Source organism: Equus przewalskii, chromosome 14 (assembly GCF_037783145.1).
Source record: "Equus przewalskii isolate Varuska chromosome 14, EquPr2, whole genome shotgun sequence".
NCBI lineage: Eukaryota > Metazoa > Chordata > Mammalia > Perissodactyla > Equidae > Equus > Equus przewalskii.
In genome coordinates, this window is record NC_091844.1 from 65,992,388 (window position 1) to 66,015,975 (window position 23,588).

Genomic DNA, 23,588 nt, shown 5'->3' on the forward strand with positions numbered 1-23,588 from the left:
AAGTAAACATACCAAAATGTTCTGATGCTAGGAATATGTGTTTTTTTTCTTTGTACTTCTATATGTTTTCCTAAATTTCTAAAAGGAAGAAAGATTACTTTTATAATTATAACACACACACACTCTTAAACCTTTTGACTCAGAAATTCTACTCCTAAGGCTCTGTTCTAAGGAAACAGTATAAACTATGGACAAAAATGTATATATAAAATTATATATAAATAATTACATTATGTATGAGAAAAAAGTATACAATCTAAAAATTTCATCTATTGAAGAATGGCGAAAAAATCACCTTGTAACTTTATGATATAATATTGTGCAGTTATTAAAAATGCTGGCTTTGAAGGATTTTTAACATGAGTTGTACTGATGTGACGCTGGCAACTTAACATACTGTTATGTAAAATCACAGAACACAGCTCTGTGTGATTTGGGCTACATAAAAACACAAGTGCATTGGAAAAGAAGGCCAAAGATGCTCAAACGTTAACAGTTATGATTCATGCATGGTGAGATTATGGTGACTGGAAAACAAAAAGTTGAAAGAAGAAAATTAAAATTCCATATTGGACATATTTTACTTTTAAAATTTGAAAAGTAAGCATAAGAATAAAAAAATGCATACTTTATCAATGAAAATATGAAATTACTGAAAGGGGGGAAGGAAAAGAAAAATTTCCTATAATTACAACATTCCAATCTAAAACAACCAATATTAACATTCCACCGCCTGCCCTTTTGGTCATGAGTGAATAAGTGTGAGTGTGTGTGTATGAGTTCATGTGAGTGTCCGAGAGTGTGCAGGTGTGTGCATGCGAGTGTGTACGTGTTAGGGTGAGTGTGTGCATGTTTGGGTGAGTATGTGAGTCTCAGCAGGCACCTGGCCTCGGTTCATAGGGATCAGTGGCTGAGCTTGGCACTGCCCACACACCTTGGGCTAATGGTCACCTACCAAATTAGAGCTTATACACAGGGCTGTGTCTCAAGAAAATATTTAGGAATTTAGGAAAACCAAGGATGACTCTCAAATCTAGGGTGGTGAGTGTTTCAAGATCTCCAAAGTAAAGGCAGAGGTAAATTCAAGATTTACTATTAATTCTGTTTGGGAAGCATCTTCAAGTACAAGTTAGGAGAAAGTCAGACCTAGAGACCAAGCACCTGGACTGAGGTTTGCAAATGCCCTCCTTGCTCAGGTCAATTCTACTTTAGGTGAAAGATCCAGAACTTTCCTTCCCATTGGCTTCAATAAAATTACTGGCAGAGAAGCAAGTAGTCAATGCTGCTTCAGCTAAATGCTTGGGTACTTCTTCTATACACTTGACCTAAAAGGAGCTTCTGACAGTGCAAGGCAATTAATTCTAGCAGGGAGGAGGCCAAGAGAGCTCCCAAACTTCCCTCGAGGGCAAAACGCTAGCTGGACAACAGTTGGGGGAAATTTTTGACAAATTTTAATTTTTTGTTTGTTTATTTGTTAGGAAGACTGGCCCTGAGTTAGCATCTGTTGCCAAGCTTCCTCTTTTTGCTTGAGGAAGATTGTCGCTGAGCTAACATCTATGCTACTCTTCCTCTATTTTATGTGGGATGCCTGCCACAGCGTAGCTTGACAAGCAGTGCTAGGTCTATGCCCAGGATCTGAACCTGTGAACCCCGGGCCACTGAAGCAGAGCATGCGAGCTTAACCACTACGCCACCAGACCGGCCCCTACAAACTTTAATTTTTTAAAGACAAATCTGTGCAATAAGGAGCCCTCCCTCAGCTGAAGAGTGAAGCAGCAGACACAGGGTTTGATTTACTGATAAAGAATCCTCCCAAGGTAGGCTTGGGAACAAGGGAGGGACAGACAGTGAGGTGAGAGGCAGCAGAAGTGACAGGCGCAGCAGCTACAAGACTGGATGGGAGTGAAGGCCCAGCAACCCTGAGCCCATGTGAGTGAGGGCCTGTCTTCATATCCTCCGAGGATTATTTCAGGATTCAGGCCTGAAAGATCATTTCAGGACATTCACTAGACACCCAGGAATAGCTCTTGGCTCCAGTCACAAGATACACCACCCAAACTCATCCCGTTTCCTAATGGTACAATCCTCCTTTCTATCCAACTTGGGAGACCGGGTCGACGTAGAGAAAATGCTGATCCTCTAAAAGTCTATGCCACAGGATGGCCAAGTAGAGGGATAATCTCAGTGCAGGAAAGGGAGAGAGGAAGGGTCCAATCCATCATTCAGCACTCATTAAGCAACTATTTGTAAGACAGTGGGCCTGGCATTGCAGGAACAAAGAGCAGTCAGACATAGACCCTGGCTCTGGGGAGTGATGAACACCACCACTTGAGAGGCCTCAGGCCTAACACAGGTCCTTTGAGAGAAGGCTGGGTTGTATGGTTCTAGTGTGCAACACGTTGGCTAGGAAAATGAAGAAAGCTTGTTCTCTCCCTGGCCATGCTACAGACTCTCTGTTGTGACCACGGTATGCGTGCTGGGGGGGAATCCCCATGGGAAGAATTCCAGCCCTCTGCAGGCCCTAACCCGGGGGCATTCCAGAACAGTGAACACGATGTTTGTGTCAAGGCTTTGGGCAGAGGAAGGAAGGTGCTGGATCCCTCATACAAAGTAGACTTGATCTGAACAAAGTGCACACTGACTCAAAAAGAGGCAGTACGTGCGGACACAGGCCCAACGCCGCAGAAAGAGATGGACTCCTTGTGCTTCTGAACCATGTGGCCCTAACTGCCTGTTTTGCATCACATTATTATGATTTGTATCGAGGAAGGAGCAGGGTGGAGGCGGTAGGGACAGGAGAAAGAAAACTCCCTGTGATTCCAGTAACATGTTGTGTCCACTGGCTGGACGTCTCCTGCCAAATGCTTTGGAATTTTAGTTTTATGTCTCTCCAGGGACAACTCAGGCTTTTTAAGTCTGATGTGAAAGAGGATTTCTTGGTGACCATGGGACTTCCGTGTGGCTGCTCAGCAGGGCCTTCAAGACCCTTGAGAATACGTGGGGTCCCACAGCTGGGGGTCACCAGGGAGACAAGGGGCACGAGGAGGAAGAGACAAAGGTACGTGATGAGTTACGCCCAGAATGGCCTCGTGAGCAGGGGCTTGTGGGAGACGGAGGCAGGGACACGGAGGAGGAACGTCTCTGAGGGCTTAACCCAGGGGGGAAGCTCAACCCGTCACTTATTTCAGCATGTGCACTGACACAGGAGGGGATAGCACAGGGAAAGCCAGGCTCAGGGGGTCTTCATAAAGAAAGGCTCAGTGTAGATGTGAGTGAGGAGAAAGTGTTTCTGAACTGCTGCCTAACTTTAGTGATTAAACTGAGCCTGTTCTTTGAGAGACGAGTTGCTGCTTCTGATAAAGAGTGAGGAGGGGAGATTTGGCTATTGTTGGGCTTCAGAGAGAGAAGAGGCTGAGCATTTCTGCCCAGGGAGAGGCCAGCTCTCAGCCAGCGGAGTGCTTTAGACCTGTCCTAAGGCAGAGCTGGAACCAGGGCTCTCAGACTGCAAGAAGCAAACAACAGGGCTGTGGCAAGAGGTCAGCCGACCCCCCCATGCCCCCACCATACAAAATGCCGGGATATCCCTCTCTCCTGTATTGGGAAACACAGGGGAAGATGCAGAGAAGCTGTTAGCTCTGTGGATCAAAGGGAAGGCACGGAGCGCCGTGGCGCGTGAAGAGCTAGCTCCTGGTTTACAGTGCATCCTCGCTGGCTTCCCTGAGCAGGAGCACCCACTGCCCGTCTGACAGGAGGCTGGACGTCAGATGGTAGGAGTACGTGACCAAGAACAGCAGAAGGAATACAAAGAGTGGGCAGTAAGAGACATATGCTGATCAAAGAGGAATTTAAAGAGCCTAGGGAAGGATAAAGTTATCAGATCTTGGTCCAGATGCTTTAGAAGCAACAGTTTTAAATGAAAACCAAGGAGCCATATCTATATCTAGAACTTAGCAAGGGTGATAAAACTGCAGAAGCCTCAGCATGCAATGCTGTGGGGAAGTTAGGCAGTATGGCCAGAATCCCCGTAGCCCTTGGGTTGTGGCAGCATCAGTGTCCACAGGCAAATGCCCAGGACCCTTCCCCAAATAGAGCCCAGGCCAATTCAGGCACAGCACGGAAGGAGACGCACTCAGAGAGGCATTCCAAAACTCCACCTTCTAGAGCCCTGGAGCCAAGGGAGGGCCCTGCATGGCAGCCACTGACTTGCTTCCTTGAACTAGGGAAAGGAAGAAGGTGTTAGGTGACAGATATCTCTGTCCCAAGGGGCTGGAGAACAGGAGGCCCACGAACACAGTGTGAGGAGGGAGTTGCAGCCCCTAGGGACATAAAGGTCCTCATAGAGACCCTCCCACTCAGCCCGGTTTGCTGGCTGCCACCCACAGCCAACCCAGCCAGCCTGAAACACACTCAGACTTTCTAGTAACCATTTATTCACCCACCCAGCGAGTGTCATAATTCCTGCCAAGTGAGTGTGCAGACATGGATTTCATGTATTGAACTGACTCTCTAAATGCATGTTAAGACAAAACAAGGCACCGGCCCTGTCGATTTTTATACACGCCCACAACACAGCACTAACTTCCTAAGCACAAGAGGTAAGGCCTACCTGGATCTTTCAGGGGATGAAAAAGCATCATGTGAAGCCTTGATAGGCGTGAGCCTGAGGGGGCCCTTTAAAGATCCTAAAGCAGAAGTGAAGGAGGTGAGCTTTAGAGTCAAGAAACTCAACTTCACTGAGACCACCATCCACTAAGCTGCTGCTCTGGGAAGGCCCTGAGCCAGTGGGCACCTGGAGTCGGGGAGGGTGCAGGAGGGGTGATGGCTGATGTGCACGAAGAGGGTAAGAAGTCATCCCCTACCCTCAGAGACCTGGGCAGAGAGGAGTCAGGCAGGACCCATCTCCTCAAAGCCCAGGGTAGCATAATCTCAAAGCCCAAAAAGCCACAGGTGTTGAAAGAAGAAAGAGGTCACATCTGGGGCAGAGAAATCAAGAAAGCTTCATTTTGGGTAGGTCTAGAAGGAGGGGGAATGATTGACAAAGTCCAGTGTGCCTGTTTATTTTATGACCTTGTTTCAAGGTCAAATCACAAGCCTGAGGTTCTGTTTCATCTGCCAAGTGGGATTGACGTCTCCTTCCCACTTTTCAGTTCCTTGGAAAAGCAGGTCTCTGTAAAGCCATGTACTGTTATTACCCTCAGGAGGAATGCCAAGAACAGAGCTCTGAGATCTCCCACCCTCGGATCTGAGCCCAGCCTGAGCACGCACAGTGGACCGCCTTGGCCAAATGCAGTCCCAGCCAATCCCCAGAGCTCTGGTGGGAATGTGTTTAATTGGATAGCACTAGCTTTGAGTGGGCCCAGAGACTATGTCATCTGACAATTGTCAGACCAGCTCACTGCAGAGCCCTGCACCTGGCATAAACAGGGGCTAGCCAAGGGGTGTCTGAAGGTGCAAACAAATTAGATTAGAGACAGAGGTGCCCTCTCAAAGTCCTAATTTTCTTTCAAGAACCAGTCCCAGTCTGACCCCTCTCTTCTAAGCCTTCTCGTCGCAGCCCATACCTGCACAGACGGTAGCTTTCCCCTCGCTCCACCAGACTACCTGCGTTCTGGTTGTTACGTACATGCCTGCTGGTTTCCCACATGAGCCCAGGATCCTCTGGGCAGCGCCCAGCATAGCACGTTGCACACAGCAAGTGGCCAATAAATGTTGCTTGGTTAAAGATTACAACCTCTCCCCTTTTTCTTCATCAGGCAACCAGAAGACCTTTCTCAAGCCTTGTGACAGTGCTTGGAAGTTCCAGGTCAGGTATTTTGGAACTGGGCCTAGCCCCATCCCAGGTGGCAGGGACACATTTCCTGAGGGGCTGCGAGGACTAGCCGGCAGCCCAACCCACAGGGAAGAGTTGAGGGCCCTTTTCTCTGGTGCTCCTGAGACATCTCAGGAGCCCAGAGGCAATTTCATTTTCCTCCTGCCATGGCAGCCCCAACTCAGCCTTCCTCACCCAGCGGTGCAGCTGCTTCCACCAGGTCACGTGCCCTAACCCTCAGTTCCAGCAGAATGGCCTGAAGGGCTCAAAGGGTTGAGAAAACTGCCCTGTAGGACCTGACCTTTTAGCCTGGGACTGGTTCGAAAGGAGAATATAAAAAGCACACAGAAGACGTATCGACGACTGTGTTTGGAAATGTTCTGTGATGGAAATCTAAAACCTAGAACTGAAAGAAAGTCTTACCTTTAACCACAAAGAGGTTCAGTCTGATTCAGCGGCTTGGAAACTGGTATCCAAAAACAGCCCAGCCGGTGGGCCAGGAAACGTCTAACCTCCCACAGGCTGTGGGCCTTCAATTGTCTCTCTCAGACGTGCTGTGGGGTGGAGGGTATAAAACCACCCAGGAGAGGGTATTCCCCTCCCCCCAAACCACCTCAGGCTACCTGAATACTTATTTCCAGCCAGCAAAAGGGGCTTGACCATGTTGACACAAAACAAAAGGGCCTTCTTAAACCTCCCGAGCATGTCTGAGGGTGACTCTGCTGTCACTTGCCAAGTTACCTTACCCAGCCTTAGCTTTCATCTCGGCTCTCTTTGATCACCCTCCCTCCATCGCACCCACCTGGCTCTCTCTTTCTTCCTTTAGCAAATAAATGCCCTGGAATGGTTCTAAGGAATGACTAGCCAGAGCAAGTCAAGATTCTAGCCAAGAGCCAACCGAAGGTACAGACACAGGTACATCAGAAGAACAAGGCTCCAGAGTTCGAGACCCAAGTGACCCACTCAGGCTGAGCCTGTTTTCTCATCTGTGGAACCGACCAAAATTCCCCCAGAGCTCTTCTCAAGAGTAAATGAGGAACATCCGCCAAGCGCGTGGCCCACGGCGGGCATTCGGTTAGTATTTGCTGAATAGGCCCATGGCACCCCCCATTTATCTTCCCTGCGCCAGCCACCCTACACAATTTCCCCAGCCCCAAGGTCTTCCCTTAAAAACAGACTCCTTCCTCCCCTTCACATAATAACCTAGGAACTCTCCTTGGAAATCTAAAACACTTCACTGCCCCAAGGGTAACTGAAGGTGCTCTGAGGCTGTCCAGGAGCAGTGGAAAAGTGGCCTGGCAGAAAGAACACCAGGCGAAGAATCCGAAGGTGTTACTTAGGTCACTTCTTTCAGTCCTTAAGTATTTTGGATGTGCCGCACAGGATGATCTCTAAGCTAAATTCCAGCAATGGCCTCCCTGAGGCAGCCTCCCTTTGGGGGAAGTTCTCCTCAACTCTCAGCAGTTTGAACCTTAGCTCTCTTGGAATCAGCTGGTCAACCATCAGCCTAAGAAAGCAGCACTTGACACGGCTACTCCTCCACCAGACCAGCCTTCTCCATAAGCCTCCCCTCATAGTGATGTTTCTACTGCCCAAGGCACAGCTGGGAAGGGACGGTTCGTCTGAACTGACTGCACGAATCACTTCCCCCTTTGCTACCATGAATCTGAGAGTCCACAGCAGCCAGGGTGACTAATTAATAACATTGGCTCATGTTTCCTGAGCCTTTACTGTGCCCCAGGGACTGCAAATCCTTTATGCACATTATCTCATCATGTTGAATCTTCACCACAATTCTATGAGGTAAGGACTATCAATGCCCCATTTTACAGATGAAGAAACTGAGGCTTACTGGCATTAGGGGACTTTCCCAAGGTCACATAGCTCTTATAAGCAGCACCGGGATGCAGAACCAAGTCTGCCTCCAGCCCCAGCAAAAGCCACTAGGCTCTAAAGAGACAGAAGGAAGCCAGTAGTGAACTCACCTGATAGGAAAGGCCATCCTTTCGGGGGTTGAGGCCAATCTCCTCCATGGATGGGGTGTTCATCATCACCTCAGTCATCTCGGCTGATCTCAGATAGTCAGGGCTGCCAAGAAACCCAGACCAAAAGTCAACAAACATAGGCACTTTCACATTCCTACTCTCGGTGCATTCTGCTGTTAGATCAGGGGGCTGTCTGGAGGCAGGATGAGAGATGCTCAAAACAGAACTCTCAGAAAAACAAGCTCACACCCCAAGGAAGTGCCTTACAAGCCCAGAGCATCAGGGCTCTCAACCTCCACCAACAAAGCCCATTGTCTGAAAACCTCTCTGGCAAATCTCTCCCCTCCTCTCCTGTACTAGTCTCCACTGGCACAGAGCCACTCTGGATTTTCTTTTAAATGACAGAAGCAGAAAAAACAGAACAGTAGGTAGTTGAGTCTGTCTGTCTATATTAAAACCAATTCAACCCTTCTCCAGAGGTACTACATAGTATTATTATTACATAATAATAACAGGTCAACCTCAGGGAAACAAAGTCCAATAATGTTGCTGTCCTAAATTTTTCTTTGTCTCTCTAGAGTTCCTTCTTGCAAAATGTCCCACTTAAAGCCCCAAGGGGTCGGCTTTCTGCAAGCTTCACATCTGCCATCCAAGCCCTTTCTCTAGCCCCAGCCACAGCAGCTGCAAGCTCACAGCTTGAAAAACATCCCTGGATTAAAAGCCTTAAGGATGCCTGGACTCTGATTGCAAAGGAAATTTCCAGAGGGGCCAAGCTGGCCCACCATGGGCTGACATGTGAAAGTGCTTTGTACTCTGTAAGCAGGATACAAATGTTCCATTATCCTCACCCAAGCCTTGGGCACATACAGGGTCCCGAATGCATAATGCCAAATAGCACATACCAAAGTCAATGCCCTCGCTACACAACACCCGATATTTTCACCATCATGCCTTTAAACATGGTTAAAAAAAAAAGTGGGGTAGGATTTAGAGGGACTGTATCTAAAGAAACAGAGGTACCAAGCTCTTCTTCATTTTATGTTTACTATATAGGGTAGAAATGGCAATGGATTTGGAAACAGAAGCACTAGGTTCTGGTCCAAGCTCTGACACTCAAGAGCTGTTTGATCTTGAACCAGTCATATAATTTCTCTGAGCCACAGGTGCCCTGTTTGGCACCAGGATGCTAATAACGCATATCTCATAGTTACACTAAAGAGCTAACCTCTGGGAAACAAAACATTGCAAACCATGAAGTGCTAGTCAACTATAAAATAATTCTAAACCTTAATTTCTCAGGGGATAATAACCCTGATGGGCCCTAACATCCACCTTGGCAAGTTATGAGTGGCCAGGGGCACAAAGCTTCCAATAGCCTTCAAAGTCTCACCCACATGGCTGCTCACATACCACGGAGGTGGGGAGGAAGGGGCGCCCGGAAGGAGAGGGGTACGCAAGCCTCAAGAACCGGAGAATTTTTACTTTGAGAGTTCAGTCTCCTCTCTAAGCAGAGCCAGGCTGGGATGGGGGAGGGGAGACTAAGAGAAGATGCTCGACTTCCGGGCAAGTTCAGGGTCAGGAGATCGGACTCCAAAAGCAGTTTCCTCCCAGGTCATAGAAAGGCTGCCGCCGACCCCCAAAGAATTGGACCAGAAGAGCGCCCACAGGTCGCTCGCCAGGTTCTTTGCCTGGTGTAGGGGCGCTCGCTCCTCGCTCCGGGCTGTGGCGCGGACCCGAAAAGTTGAAGCCAGAAGGATGAACTTTCTGATTCCCGGGCTGAGCAGGACTGGGCTGAGCAGGACCGCGCCGAGCTACAGCCTGCGGGCCGGGACCCTCCTCGCCTGCACCTGAGAGCGCGCTCCGGGGCCGCCAGCGCTCGCCCCCCGGCCGCTCCTCCTCTTCCCCAGCGCAGGAAGGAAGCAGCAGCCGGCGCTCAAGTCGCCGCGGCCGGGGGCCTCGCTCCGCAACGAGCTAGGCGCCCGCGGCACATCCCTTCTAGTCCCGATCCCCGGTCTTCTGCCGCTCGGCCGGCCCGGGTTCCTTCCAGCCGAACTAGGCGAACACGGCTCCTCTCTAGCCCGGGTCCCCACAACAGCGCGTCGGGTTTTAGGGGTTATCGAGAGAAAGAGGATCGAGAGGGTGCAGCGTGTGCTTGTGCTGCTGCCTGTGGCTTCTCTTGGTTTACGTGTGGGGAGAGCGTTTTTCCCCCACCCCTCGGAGCTCTGCAAACGCCACCGCTGCACCAGCTCAGCCTGCTGCCGCCGGCCTCGACGCCGAGACTTGCATGCAAACAAAAAGAAAAAGGGGAGGGGCCCGGGGCGAGCAGGAGCCCCCTGCGCCAGGCGGTGCGCGCGCCTCCTGCAGCCCTCCGCATAAGGGATTTTATTAGAGGGGTTCAGGCGTGACCCCTGGTTCTCCCCCGACCCCACCACCACCATATACACACCGTCCCAGCCGTCACTGAAGTGAGGTCTTCGAGTTCACTTCCTTTGTCTGGATGTTCTCAGCACCACCTCCGCACCCCCCCACCCCCCACCTTTGCAACCTTCACGTTGTCTCTTGCACGGGCTGGGGCGGCGAGTTAGCGCCCAGCGTCCGCGCCGCCAGCTGCCCTCGCACCCGAGCCGGCACGAGCCGGCGTCCGAGGCCCGCGGCCACGGCCGCGAGACGGATGCCCGCCGGGGGCGCAGGATACTCACCAGTGAATGGGGAAATAAACAGACATGAAGTCCTAGGGGAGGCTGACCCACGCCCTTGTGATTTAAAAACGGTCACTGCGTCCCGAGTAAGGATGTCACGGGCGCAGACAGGCGCGGCGGGCAGGGACGCAGGCGGCCGAGTGCGGGCACTGGGCGTTCGCCGGTCCACCTTCCGGAGACAGCCCCACTGCCAGCTGCGTCGACAGTGAAGACGGAGCTCTCGGTTCTCCACCGAGCTCGCGGCCCACAAAGAGCCCGGGAAGCCGTATTTATAGGGGCGGGGGCGGGGCTCGGCCCCAGGAGGCCCCGCCCTCCCTCGCCCACTCCTGGAATAACGTCACCAAAATCATGAATGGCTTCAGCGCTTGCTGCTCCTGCGGGCGGCGGCTCGGGGGCGCGCTCGGCTCTGCTCCCCGTGGGCCGTGGTTTGCTGCAGCTTCCAGCCCGGCCTCCTCCCCACGACTCACACACGCACACACGCGCGTGGACACGCGCGCGCACACACTTGCACGCACCCGGGCTGGAGTTCAATGTCAACGCCGCTTCGCGCTCACAAGCCCGCCCGCGTCGGCGACCCCCTTCCTGCACACACCCTGGGGAACTCGGGGACAGAGGACTGTGGCGTGAGGAGGGCGCTGGGGCCGGCTCCGGACGTGACCGCTCGGCGACCGCGCAGAGCCAGGGGAGGGCGCCATCAGTCGACCAGCGCCCTCGTTTGCACCCACTCACTGTCCCCAGCCCATACCTGGGAGACCCCTCTTCAGCGTTCATCCCCCAAACTAGACCTCTTCCTGGCATCCTTGGCCGCAGCACCTCGATCGCTGCGCGGGAGGTGCGTCTCTTCTATCTCACGCAAGCTGCGTGGAAATGAGAGCACAGCTAAAACAGAGGCAGTGGAAAGATAAGAGGGGACGCGGAGCTGCGGGACCGAGTGCCTGCGGGGGTAGCATTAGTTTACAAGGGGCTGGTTTGCAGCACTGAGAACCGTGGAGGGTTTTATTTGTGTGAGAAAGGATGTTGTGTCGTCGTAGGATCTTTCCATTGGACACATAGTCATCCCGCCGGCGGTGCGGGGCAAGGGACGCGGATGGGCGCCGCGCAAGCACAGCTCACCAGCCTTGGCTCCCGGATCTGCTCGAAGCAGGAGAAACAAAGAGCTTCAGCCGGACCCCTCCCACACTGCCCTGGAATTGAATCTCCTGGGGTCCGTCCAGGCGGTCAGGCTGCGCAGCCCCCAGAGCCGGGATGGGAGTGTGCCCCTCTGTGGCTGGAGCAAGTTGCTTCACACCTCAACTTCAAACTCCTGTAAAACGGCTTTATAACCCTGACTTATGAGTGTATTGAGGACGGAGGAATTGGGGGGAAGCGAGGGGGGTCAAAAAGAAGGCAAAGTTAAATGTGCTTTGAAATCTGTCAGGTCTTTGAAAGGTAGTGAATGTATTGAATCCATGTCTTTGCGCTTAAAAGTGGAAACGAATAAACTTATCTCAGGTAAAGGATGACAGGATTCATGGTGAGGATTTAACAGTGGCAGGACCGTGTGGAGGCCCTCATAATTTTCATCAGCCCCACAAGCCAAGGCAAATAAAAGTAATCGCTAAGAATTGATAAGAATGATTAAATTTAAAAAACAACTTTGGTATTTTTAGTCATTCATATATACAAGCTGAGTAAAAACAGTGTACTTCCTGTGAAAACGCAGCTTCAAGAAAAGCCCCTTAGTTGCTCCCTCCAACCAGAGAAATTCCGGAGCTTCTCCCTACCCCCAGCCCACAGGATAAATCAGAAATTGCTTTGTGCTGCCAAGTACCATCTCCATTCTGCTTTTCTAGAGGTAGTGTCCTGATGGAGGGGGATGCAAGTCTTCTGTGGACAGGTGCTAAGGGGATGCTCCAGGTGTGGGTTTACTGCTAACAGGAGGGGCTGTTGTGCCTAGGGTAGGGAAGCTGCTGAAAATCTGAGCGTTGTCATCTACGAAGCCAAAGGAGAAGCCAATGCTTGGAGAGCTGGCTTCCAGGCTGGCCTTCCTGGGGCACTTAGAGGAGAGTGCCTGAGCTAGGCCCTGGGCCGGCAGGACTGACGCCTTCTGCCATCTCTCCCCAGGAGCAATCCCTGGCAAGACCTGGGATAAAAAACTGTCTCACCGCTTTTGCATACCAACACCCCCGTTGCATATTTGTGATTATTGCTTTGTGAAACTTTCAAAACTCAGAAAGCTATCCCCCACGCCCCACCCCCACACACACCTTGTGTCAAAATGGCCTCATTTTGGAGAAGAGGAGGGGAAGTAAGGCCCTTGCCAGCAGATAGCTGGCCTCCGGTAAAATTTCCTACACTGGAGAACATTTGGAGTAAGTTGGAGTGGAAAGTAAGCTTTGGGTTGTGACCCCAAATCTACACTTTCTGTTTCCCCTCTGGAACCACGGTGACACATTCATTCATTTGAAAATATGGGAGACAAGGGGCTTAACTTTGATACAACTATAACAAATATGTCATTTCTCAATCGTAATACTTTATATAGTATCTTGCATGTTTTTCAAAACATTTTCACGATCTTGGCTTTCAAAAGAATGTAATAAGATTAACATAGCACGATTTACAGTCCCCAGTTTACAAAAATGCTAACGGAGGCTGAAATAAACGAGGGGACTTGCCCTACTCTGCTGCATTGCGCTGGGTCACAGCATTCCCTTCATATCTCTCAAGACACAATGTACTTGAACGTGCAGACTAACCGTTTCTTCCCAATATCCTATGAGGTACGTTTCTATCCCTACTGCCTTTGAGTAAATGAAGAAACAGAAACACATGCAAATGAAGTTACATTGGGCCCCAGAACCTTAGAGCTGAAAGAGACCTTCCAAATCACCGAATCCAGTCTCCTCATTTTACAGGTGAGAAGACATCTAACAGATTAAATGGCCTGTCCAAGGTCGCCAGGCTATTAAGTGGTGAAGATGGAACCTAAACGCAGGGCTTCAGACTGATGGTCAAATGTTCTTTCCTCTACAACCCTACGCCTTGCAATGAACTTGCCAAGAAGTCAGCAGCAGAAGTCAAACACACCATCTGGACTGTCAAATCCCCCCCAGTCCACCACCAGCATTTATTGAGTATTTACTGTGTGCTGATCAGTAAACTAAATAGCCCTCTGCACCCCTCCCTTCTCCCACCTTTGTCCCCAGGACTAAAGGGTTGAATTGCAATTCTGCTTCAATAGAATTTCCAGGTGTAACCAGAACTGCCATGCTTTCCAACATTACATAAATCCAGTTTCCCAGCTCCTTCTCTCCCTCACCTAAACTAAGAATTAAAAACAGAATAAAGGTACTGAGCTTTCTATCTTATTAGAGCTACCTCCAGCACCACAGTGCCATGTATGCAGGATACGAGGCTCACTCTTCATCGAGTGAAAAAAAGTCTCCATCCTAATTCATTTAGCAACATATTCCCACACTTGATCTCCCAATTTGCCTAGTAGTGGTGAAGCTGGTCCTTTGGTTAGCTATAAGGGACTTCACAAAGTAGCTGTTTGCTAAGGTACACTCATTTCTGTTAGCACGTTTATGCCTCCCAACAACTTTAAAACATAAGCACTATTGCCCCATTTTGCAGATGCAGAAAGAGAGGCTCAGAGAGGTTAAGTAACTTGGCATGACCACCTGGCTCTCAAATGGCTGAACTTAAATTCAATTCTGGGGGTTGTTGGTTCTAAAGCCTGTGTTTCCTCCACTGTACCATACGTATTCTGGCCTCCGTGGTTTTATTCGTTTGTTTTAACAGCTAAACTATAAACTGAATTCAAAAGCGTTGGTTCCAGTAGCAAAGACCAGGATGACTGGTGTCTACCCAGTGGGGCAGGGCTGGCAGAATACATACATTTCCCACCCTGGGAATCTGAGAGCTTCTTAAAGACATCACTCCAAGGGTTGGGGTTGAAAAAAAGATTGAGTAAGAGAAAGGGAGTTTCTAGCCAATTTTTCGGTGAAACTCATTTGAGTACATAAGAAATCTGAAAGGCAAGAATGTGTGTGGGTTGATGTGAGGATGAAATGAGATAATGTTATGAAAACACTTGGTAAGTTGGAAAGCACTGAGCAGATGCATGGCTTGTTTTTAAGGTATCTGGGGGAAAAGAGGGGTTTCAGCAGAGTTGATTGCATCTGCTTCAGTTTTTCACTCATTTCAGCCACAGACTGCCCCAATTTCCCCTGAAGCCCTTGACTGAAGTTTCCAGCTTTTGGGGAGCAGACATTAGAGGCAGGTAATGAAGCTTTGCCTGGTGGGCACGGCTATGGTCCCAGTGTCCCAGCATCTTCCCTCACACCCCAGGAGTTCCTCCAGTCTTTGGTGCTTCCCAGCAAGTGTTCAGCTGGGTTCTGGGCACATGATGAGCGAGCGAGGCCTGAGAGTGTGGGCATGCTTTCCCACGCTGGCCATTGGGGAATTAGCAGCCCACAATACGAAGCAACCCAAACTCACCAGACGAAATCTTCTGCCTTTGACTGATTTTGCTGTAAGTCCTCAGGTAAGTTGCATGATCTCTGTGTGTCAGACTCCTAAAGCAATAAAGCAGGCAATAGACATCTCTTTTTAGCTCTCAGGGTGCTAACAAGGCCGAGAGAAATTGCTTCTATAAATGCTCAAGAGGAAAGTGCTTTGTGTCCTATCCTCTGGGCTCTGCAGCCCAAAACAAAGCCCATGGATACCCTTGCCATGCACCATCCCAGGAGGCGCCTGCTCTTTCTGCTCAGAAACTTCTCACCCCTAAAAGAAGCCTGGGATCTGGCAGCCCATGAACTCTTGCCTTCCCAAATATCAAAGAGATCCAGCCCTGGCTTTTTTTTTATTTCTATCCAGGGGCCTTTGAACCAAAGAGAATTTTCAGAGAAAAAACTCTATGGAATCTTTAAGGTCCAGGCTCTTAAAAGAAAACACTAAAACTGGAACCAGTTCAAGGCTCTCGTGTCCAATTAAGGAAATAGTCACATTCCTGTCCTGGCTCTGGCTCTCGTGTGCTTTCTCTCTTTCCACATCTACACAGGAATGCACTTTAACAGCCAGAAAAGAGGTTACTGTCACTAGGACACACATCCTATTGCAGATCGCTCCTCGGGGTGGGCTCCGGCAGGCTGATACCTTGCCTGAGTCAGACAAAGGGCACGGAGTATAGAGCAATCCAAATTTCCTTCATACCACTCCCTCCCCCTATTTCACCCACAACTCTGGACCAGAAACACTCTGAGGTACCTGTCAGGTTTTGAAAAAAGAGGAAAACACTTACAATAGTTTCTCGTGAAGAAAAGCACTTTCAGTTTTCTTTTCAAATCCACAGGATGTCGGCTAGCTTCCTCCAGGGGCAGCTGCGTCCCTGTGGCTTTCACACCCACGGCTCCTGCTTGGAGGAGCAAGCAGTGAATTATGTACCGCGGGGAGCAGCTCCTTCTGAACCAGCTGCCAACTCTGTAACCTGAGCTAACACCAGCTCACTGGAGTCCCTGGTGTACTTCACACCCACATGGTGCCCAGCCTTGGGATCAGATAGCTGGGCCCATATTATACCTTCCTGCCCTTTGCACAACAATTCTACCAACAGGCATTTAGCACCTACTATGTGCCAGATGGTGGTGGTTCCAAGGAATCACTTTAGGAGAACTTCAGTTCTCTCCCATTCCCATCGCCCCAAAACCATCCCAAATAAACACACCCTCTAAGTGATAACAGTGTGTCTGCCAGGCCAACACAGCTTTAAGGCAAATTCCCTAAATTGCTTTAGTGGTCCCCTAAATAATCACAAAGCCGAGTAAAAACAGCCCACAAGCTATGCCAGTGCAGTTTGCATATAAGACGCCCAGCCTCCGCCCTTCCTGCCAGATTTGTTCCCCCTGAGTTCCTTCTAAAAAGAAATTAAGGGCTGCCTTTGGGGCTTGGCATGGTGTCTGTCACTGGGAGACTGGGAGGACCGGACGCCAGCCCCCCAAAGGCCATATGATAACTGCTGTAGCAGAGACATGTGACGATGGGGGTGGTATGATTACTCTTGCCTTGGAGAGAGGGGCACTGTCCACCAGGATATGAGCTCTAGAAGGGTAGGATTGAATCTGTTTTGTTTGCTCCTGTGTCTCCACCACCTGGATGAGTGCCTGGAACACAAGCACTCCTTCTGGCACTCAAGAAACATTTGTTGAATGAATGAATGAATGAATGATTGGTACCAGAAGAAGCTAAGGAGAAAGAATGCCATTGAGCTGACCTCAAAGGATAGGTAGAAGCCAGAGGTCAATCCTAGCAACAAGAACAGCATAAGCAAAGGCCCAGGAGGGAGAAAGTGCCAGGGGTATGCTGGGAACTAGGAGGGAGCAGAAGAATCTAGATCTTGGGAGAGGGCACCAGAGACCCCCACGACTCCAAGTCCGCATGCTAAATGAATACTTCTTGTTAGTAAAGGACCCTGTGCTCTGCAGAAGGGACTGTGCACAGAATTTCTAGCAGGAAAAATGTCTGTTAGTTCTACGAGCCATAGCAGTCCAGTTTTCCCCACCTCTACAGAATCTGAGCTAATATCAGCATTTCTCCTCCAGTTAGGTGAGGCCGAAGCAGAAGTGTTAAGTAGGTCAAATTGAGCTTATGTGAAATGTGTCTTCTGAGACTTCCCCTTTCCATTCCCTCTTGTTTCACACCTCTCTTTGACCTGCCCCAGGTGCCCATTGAGCTCAAGAAACCTGATGCTCCCTTCATAACAGCCTCCCAAGCTCCAAAACTATCCATTTCTTTTCCATTGAAATGTTCATCCTTCAGCTTGCTAATCCCAGGCAGCTGCCAGGCAAGCGAACTTGATCTGACGAACAAATTCACACTATTGTGAGAATGACATGCTTGCAATACCTCGAGGGCCTCCATCTCAGAGTGGCACTTCAGGCAGGGTAAGTGGGTGAGAGAGAAGATCTTTGTGGTCTCAAAGGCTCACGATGGTGGATGGTAGCAGTCTGAGGGGAAACCGCACCATGGTAAGGCAGAGAAAGAACTGAACCCCTCAGAAGGGCTAGGTGGCTGCAACCAACAGGCACACATATAAAATGGCTTTCCGTGTCAGTCACAGCCCTTCTGGAGAGATCTGATTGGAATCCATGATTCCAGCTCTAATCTGACAACAGCACTTAGTGGATTACCTCCAGTGATCAATGGGAGGGGCGTAAGAAAGGTCTGGCAAACCCTTTTCTTCCTCCCTGTTTACTAAGAAGAGACAGAGCTTCAGGCCGAAGGGGACTCTTCCGAGTGGGCCCTAGGCACTCAGCACCCTTGCCCAGGCCCAGGCCAGGCAGAGCCACCCAGGTGTGCACCAGGAAAGGTGGCCCTGACCTCACTGCAGAAGTCCTGCAGTCCTGCAAAGCCGATGACAGGTCACAATGGTGAGACAGGCCAAATGCCTTTTCACAGGCTTAATGGGGCCCTCGGGGCAGCAGAGGCTTCCACAGAGGCTTTCTAAGCCTAGTGAGCAGATGGAGGGGCACATCTGGGGCTCGGGCAGGAGCCTTGCCAGCTACTGATGGCAGCAGGACACTGGCCGCCCACACCTCCTGCCCTGGCTTCTGGAGCCTGCGCTGCAGCAGGAACCTGGTCTTGCTCTCCCCCACTGCCCTCTGAGCAGGCACCTGGCTGTCTTGTTCCTCTTCATCCAGGCCTCCTCTTAGGAAAGGAAAACCAGAAAGCTGGAAGGAGATTCTCAAGGCCATTTTCCAACTTCATTCTTTGATGCCCCTGATGGTACTATTGAAAAAACTAGAGCATTACAGGTGTTTGAGTCCTTCTGGAGGTTGGGGGCCATTCCCCAGTCCTAGCCACCTGCTCTTTGTAATTGCCAAGCGCTTGGAGAGTGCACCAACAAAAGCCTTGACTCACTTTGCTTCCAGGTCCACCCTAGAGAGGGTTCCCTTCCCACAGACTCTCCAGGGTTATTCTCATTTTATTGCCTTCATCGACAAGACCCTAATCTTCCACAGTGCTTACTAATTTTTCCACTTAAAAAGAAGAAAAGGTAAAGATTGATGAATCACACACCAGATCTAATGTTGTCTGACATTCTTAACAGGAGAATGAACAGTCCTCTTCACTTGTCTGGCCTCCGTTTACTCATCTGTAAAATGGGCCTGATCTTCCCCGCCCTCGGCTCCTGGACAGTAAGATGCAATAGTGGCAAGCCCTGGGCTGCCTCAGCAGAAAGGTGCAGTGCTAGATCATCCTCCAGTGGATCTGCTTGGAGATGAGCAGTAAGAAGAAGGGAAAGTGAAACCCACTTCAATTACTTCATTTTGTTGCTGGTTAACAAGAAAACATAGCAAGGACAGCAAGTCTTTCTTGGTTCTGAGAAAGAGAGACCAAGCCAGTTCTCTTGAACAGATAGATGCCAAATCTAATGGTTGATATCCCATCTCTCCCTCTTTCCAGCACATTTCTTGGCATATTCACACTGGGTCTCACACTTGCCCATCTTGGCTGGAAGCACACAGTTCTGTGAGCTGCTGCACACATATGACAGTCTAAGGAGGTCACACTGGCCCTCACTGGCAGGCACACGGTCTCCCACCTTCACAGCCCACCCTTCTGCACATGGGGACACAGGCATCTTAAAGCTATTTGTTCAACAAGCAACATTAAGAAATACCCTGCTATTGAGTGCCGGCAAGTCACCCAGCTCTTCTATTGTTCTCAGGACCTCCACATGTCCACACAGGCACATACACTTACGTGCCAGGGGCATCTCGGCAGTTGAACAAGTGCTCTGTTTTCTGGGTCTAAGGTAGGGAAATAAGGCTGACATCAATCCAAATAGAAAAAGAAACTTCTCATCCAGTTCACATTGTTTTACAACCTTTGTTTGTGTTTGGGTATTTGTCACAAGCAGCAACAAACACCTCCCAGCACTTCAGGGGAAACAGGTGTGAGGGCCTGGTGTGACTCCAATATATCTAGCCTTCTCTTCCTTCTATAGAGCAATGATGGGGAACAGCAGTGGGGGGCCTCGCCGTGATAGGAGCCCACACGGGGATCTGACAGTAAGAAAGGAGGGGTTACACTGGAGAAAGGGAGGTCAGAGGGGGCTGCTGTGATAGCCCAGGAGGAAGCAGTGCCGTGGGAGGTGCAGATGGTGGTGAGAGTCAATGCAAAGATGGAGCCTTCAGAACTCAGTAATTGTTCGGATGTGGGAGCAAAAGGGAGAGGGAATTGGAATAGGCTTGGAGTTCTTGAGCTTGGGCGACTAGAAAACTGGCACCATCCACTGGAAAAGCACAGTCTGTAATGGGCTGGTCTGGGGAGAAGAGGGTCATGTCCATTTTACATTAGTGGGGTTTCCATGTAATGACTGCTTGTTGAGTTACAGCTGCGGCTACAAGCGTTGTCATACCATCCGTGCTCATTGTTTCTTATGCTCCTGGGTCCATGGTGGCTAAGGCTTCTGTTCTGAAGGTCACATGCCTGGCAAGTCTCTGTGCCTTGGGTGCTTCGACCCTGTTGCAAATGGGTTCTTCAGAGGCAGATGCAGAGACAGGGTTTGGGACCAACACTGATGAAAGGAAGGGGGAAGAAGCAGCCTGGGCAGATGAAGAAGTCTAACTGAAGTTCAGGCTCAGTAAATCTCAGGCAATCCCATGGGAGCTTTGGAGCTAATATTACCAGTAAGAGTGTCCTGATTGGGACAAAAGCCTGGTCCGTTGTTCCCCTGCCTCGCTTAGTCTGCAGCGTGGGCTGTCTTATCCTGGAGAAGGGTCTGTCTTGGGAGAGGTGGCTCTCTTTGGCTGAGGCCGATCTTGAAGGAGCTGACAGCTGGAGGCAGTCAGCTGACCCCCTCACCACAGCTGGGCAGCAAGTTCTCCCCTGAAAGGGGATCTTGGTGGTACATTTCCTTTTCTACGATAGATTCCAAAGCCTACAGCCCTGCTTTATCGCCTTTTCAGTTTGTCACGCATTGCAGAGGACTACAGCTGGGAGAATCCTTAGGGAGGGCACAGATTAGATGCTTGTCCATCTTTTCCATTTTGTAGGTGACAGAACTAAGGCCCAGAAAGAAGAGCTGCCTTTCCTCAGTTCTGACCATTGGTGAATGGTGAACTCAGGACCAGCCCTTCGTCCTCTGGCTCCTTGGCCTACGCCTGCTCTGTGCCCAGCAGGTCGTGGCAGGAAGACCATTGCTCCCAGCCCATGGATGCCCCCTGTCTTGCCCTTCAATGTTTGCAGGTTTGCTGGGAACACTAGGGACTCACTCACCAAAGCACTGAGTGAAGACCTGGGGAGCAGACTGAATTCAGATCTCAGAGAGGTGGGGCTCAGGGGGGCCTTAGAAATTGGCCCATCAGATTGCCAAAGCAGTTCCTTGCCTCGGACTTTTATCCTGGGATTAAGCCAGCTCAGGAAAGGTCTTTCTAGAGTCTTTCATAATGGCTTTCAATGGGCTGGGCATTGGCATGGCCATCAGCCTGCATTGGGGGTGTTTGTTATAGGAAACGTCCCTGTGAAACCCCCTGTGGGGCTTCTCATAGAGCTGGTATTGAGGACACTCTTATAACATTCTACTGTGTCTTCTGATGCTCTCTTATGAGGCCCCATGGGGAGCCCCAGTGTCAGGAATAGATATCCTTCCCTGAAGCAACTGCTTCGTTTCTTATTCATGGGTGCAGCGAATGCTGTACATGCTTTTCTTGCACTTTTGCTTTTTAGGTTAGGAAGTCAGAGCTTGATCTGAAGATGCCTTAGTCCAAGAGCACAGGACCTTAGAGTGTTTGACAAGGTATTGACCACATCAGGCTTTATCCTTTGTTACCTTTTATTTTCCCTTCCCCCGATTTTCTCTCTTCCTATTTTTTTTTTTAATTTTGTTCTATTTTATATGGTTTCTGTAAAATCCCTCAAATGCTTTCTAGAATGGTGTAATATGTAAACAACAATAGTAAATATGACTTCTTTGGAGTCCTTCAATTTGTTTCGGGGCTTGCCACTCTGAGTCTTTCCTTCTGTGTAGCAACTTCCCAGGGATGGAGTTGAAATGAACCTCCAGGAGGGCTCGAACCTGGCCTTCCCCACCCTGTGTTTCAAATCATGGTCACATCACAGAGCCGCCATGGATGAGGTTCAAATGCTAATGGAGTCCTGGAGCCACCCGTCTTGTTGAGTGGTCACCAAAATTCAGGTCTTGGAGGGTCTGGAGGGTGAGTCTCACATTGTCCCCACTTTGCCTTGTGTAGCGCGTGGCCAGGACCAGCCAGCCGGCTGCCTTGCTCCTTAGGATCTAGACATGATGCAAGTTCATACCTGGAAGCTGTCTGGGTTTTGCAAGAGCACACCATGGTTCTTCGAGGTATTTAAATATCTCCAGGTGGGTCTATCTGGTTATAATTGCCTTCTCTTTGGTGTTTCCACAAGGTGGGGCCCTTTTTTTTTTTTTTATGGTCCTGAATGGCCCTTAAGAGACATTCTTTCCAAGCTGACACATCAAAGCATCTGCTCCTGGTATGAAGAATCTCAAACGGCATGTCATAGGAGTGAACACATCAGCACCAGAGGGATCTGAAAACTAGACTTGTCCACCTTTCTGAGCAACAGTCTCTACTGAGGCCAGGGCTTACTAGGCCAAACATTGATTCCAGGATTCCTGAATTGCTGTGCTTGGCCCTGATGATTCTGTAGAAAAGGAATTACTCATTCTCGAGCGTTGAGAGGGCCAATAGCCACAAGCAGACAACGCCCAGCCCCAGCACGGGGAGTTTATTGTCCTTTGTCTTTGGGTTATTTCAGATCACTGGGAAGGAGGGGGAAGGTAGTAATGAAATCTCTTGGAAATGATACATATATAGCACAAATTAGCCTTTCTTAGCATCAATTTCCTTGCATGCCAAGGAGGGGACGAGGATAATCACCTACCTTGCAGAACTGCCGTAAAGAGTAAGAGAGCAAGAGAACAGAAAACACCTGGTACCGCAGCTGTCAGAGAGTCATACCAAGCTCCTTAAATGGTAACTATTTCCACTGTGTAAAATGCACGCAGTCATCTGAACATTAAGATTTCGCTTGCTCGCAGTGTGGTCCATAGACAAGCACCGTCGACATCACCCTGCAGCTCTGCAGAAATGCAATTTTTCAGCCCTGCCCCAACCTGCTGAATCAGAAGTTACTTAAGGAGATCCCCAAGTGATCATATGCACATTACTGTTTGAGAATCATCAAATTAAGGGACATCAATCTTACCTTTGCATCTGGTGAATTTGATGGCATTTCTCTTGGCAACCAACAGACAATCAGTAAATGAGTCTGTCAACCAAATCCAGGCAACATTTACCTAACACAGCCTGCTCCCGGGCCAGTTGAGCTCTGTGATGGCTCTGGCCAGCCTGCCGCTCTCCCAGCTCACCTGCCTCCTGTGGTCACCTGCTGGGTGGCCAAGGCTCTGGGGAGATGGAGGGCTCCTTGTTTACCGGGCAAGCACAGATAAGGTTTCTCACAGCCCCACCTGAGCTCCTGTGCCAAGGTAAACTTGCTCTCCAGAATTGCTCCCTGACTGGAAAATGTGTCAGTCTATTTATTTCTCACTCCCACTGGAAAAAAGGTGGGGTGGGGGAGTGGTTGGTCATGCTGTCATTCTTTCCACGGAACTTCTCAAAGGCATCGCATTTCACAGTGACTTCCAGGCACTGCTTGTGTTTCGCTGCACAGTACGGAACAGAACTGGCCAAGAACATGAGTTTCTCTTCCTTCTCCCTGCACTCTGCCCCTCCCCCCACCTCTTTCTGGGGCTTTTACTCCCTGAGGGTTTTGCAGGCAGCCCTGAAAAGGAACCTGGAAAGCAAAGAGATGCAGAAGTTTTCTTAGCGTTTCTCTTAGAGAAGACCTGCATCTGGGGAAACAGTTGCTGGTTGGCGGGATGGAGGGCAGCTGCCGCTGGCTGCAAGCGGGAAGGAAAGGGATTCTCTGGGGGCAAATCTGCCACTTTCAGACACATCAGAGAATTGAGAACAAATAGTGAAATGATTTTCTAAAACCCACACAAGGAGTCAGCAACACTTGGGGCCATTGCGTTCATTACAATTCTTATTTACATTTCTC

General features: G+C 49.9%; 1 protein-coding gene across 3 annotated transcripts in view; it reads right to left on the bottom strand.

Moving 5' to 3' along the window:
* LBH (LBH regulator of WNT signaling pathway) overlaps window positions 1–23,062 on the bottom strand; it is a 37,941-nt gene extending 14,879 nt beyond the window's left edge. Inside the window, exons 1-5 of one of the 3 annotated variants that reach the window (XM_070572935.1) lie at window positions 22,734–23,062; window positions 17,382–17,482; window positions 15,781–15,891; window positions 14,979–15,055; window positions 7,795–7,897 (exon numbers count right to left, since the gene is read on the bottom strand). In XM_070572935.1, coding sequence (XP_070429036.1) covers window positions 7,795–7,872 — 78 coding nt within the window. In that variant the 5' untranslated portion in view covers window positions 7,873–7,897; window positions 14,979–15,055; window positions 15,781–15,891; window positions 17,382–17,482; window positions 22,734–23,062. Of the gene's footprint in view, window positions 1–7,794; window positions 7,898–10,493; window positions 11,155–14,978; window positions 15,056–15,780; window positions 15,892–17,381; window positions 17,483–22,733 lie in introns of those variants that run through there. The other 2 variants (XM_070572936.1, XM_070572934.1) reach the window with 2 other exon arrangements.
* Window positions 23,063–23,588: the final 526 nt, after the last annotated feature.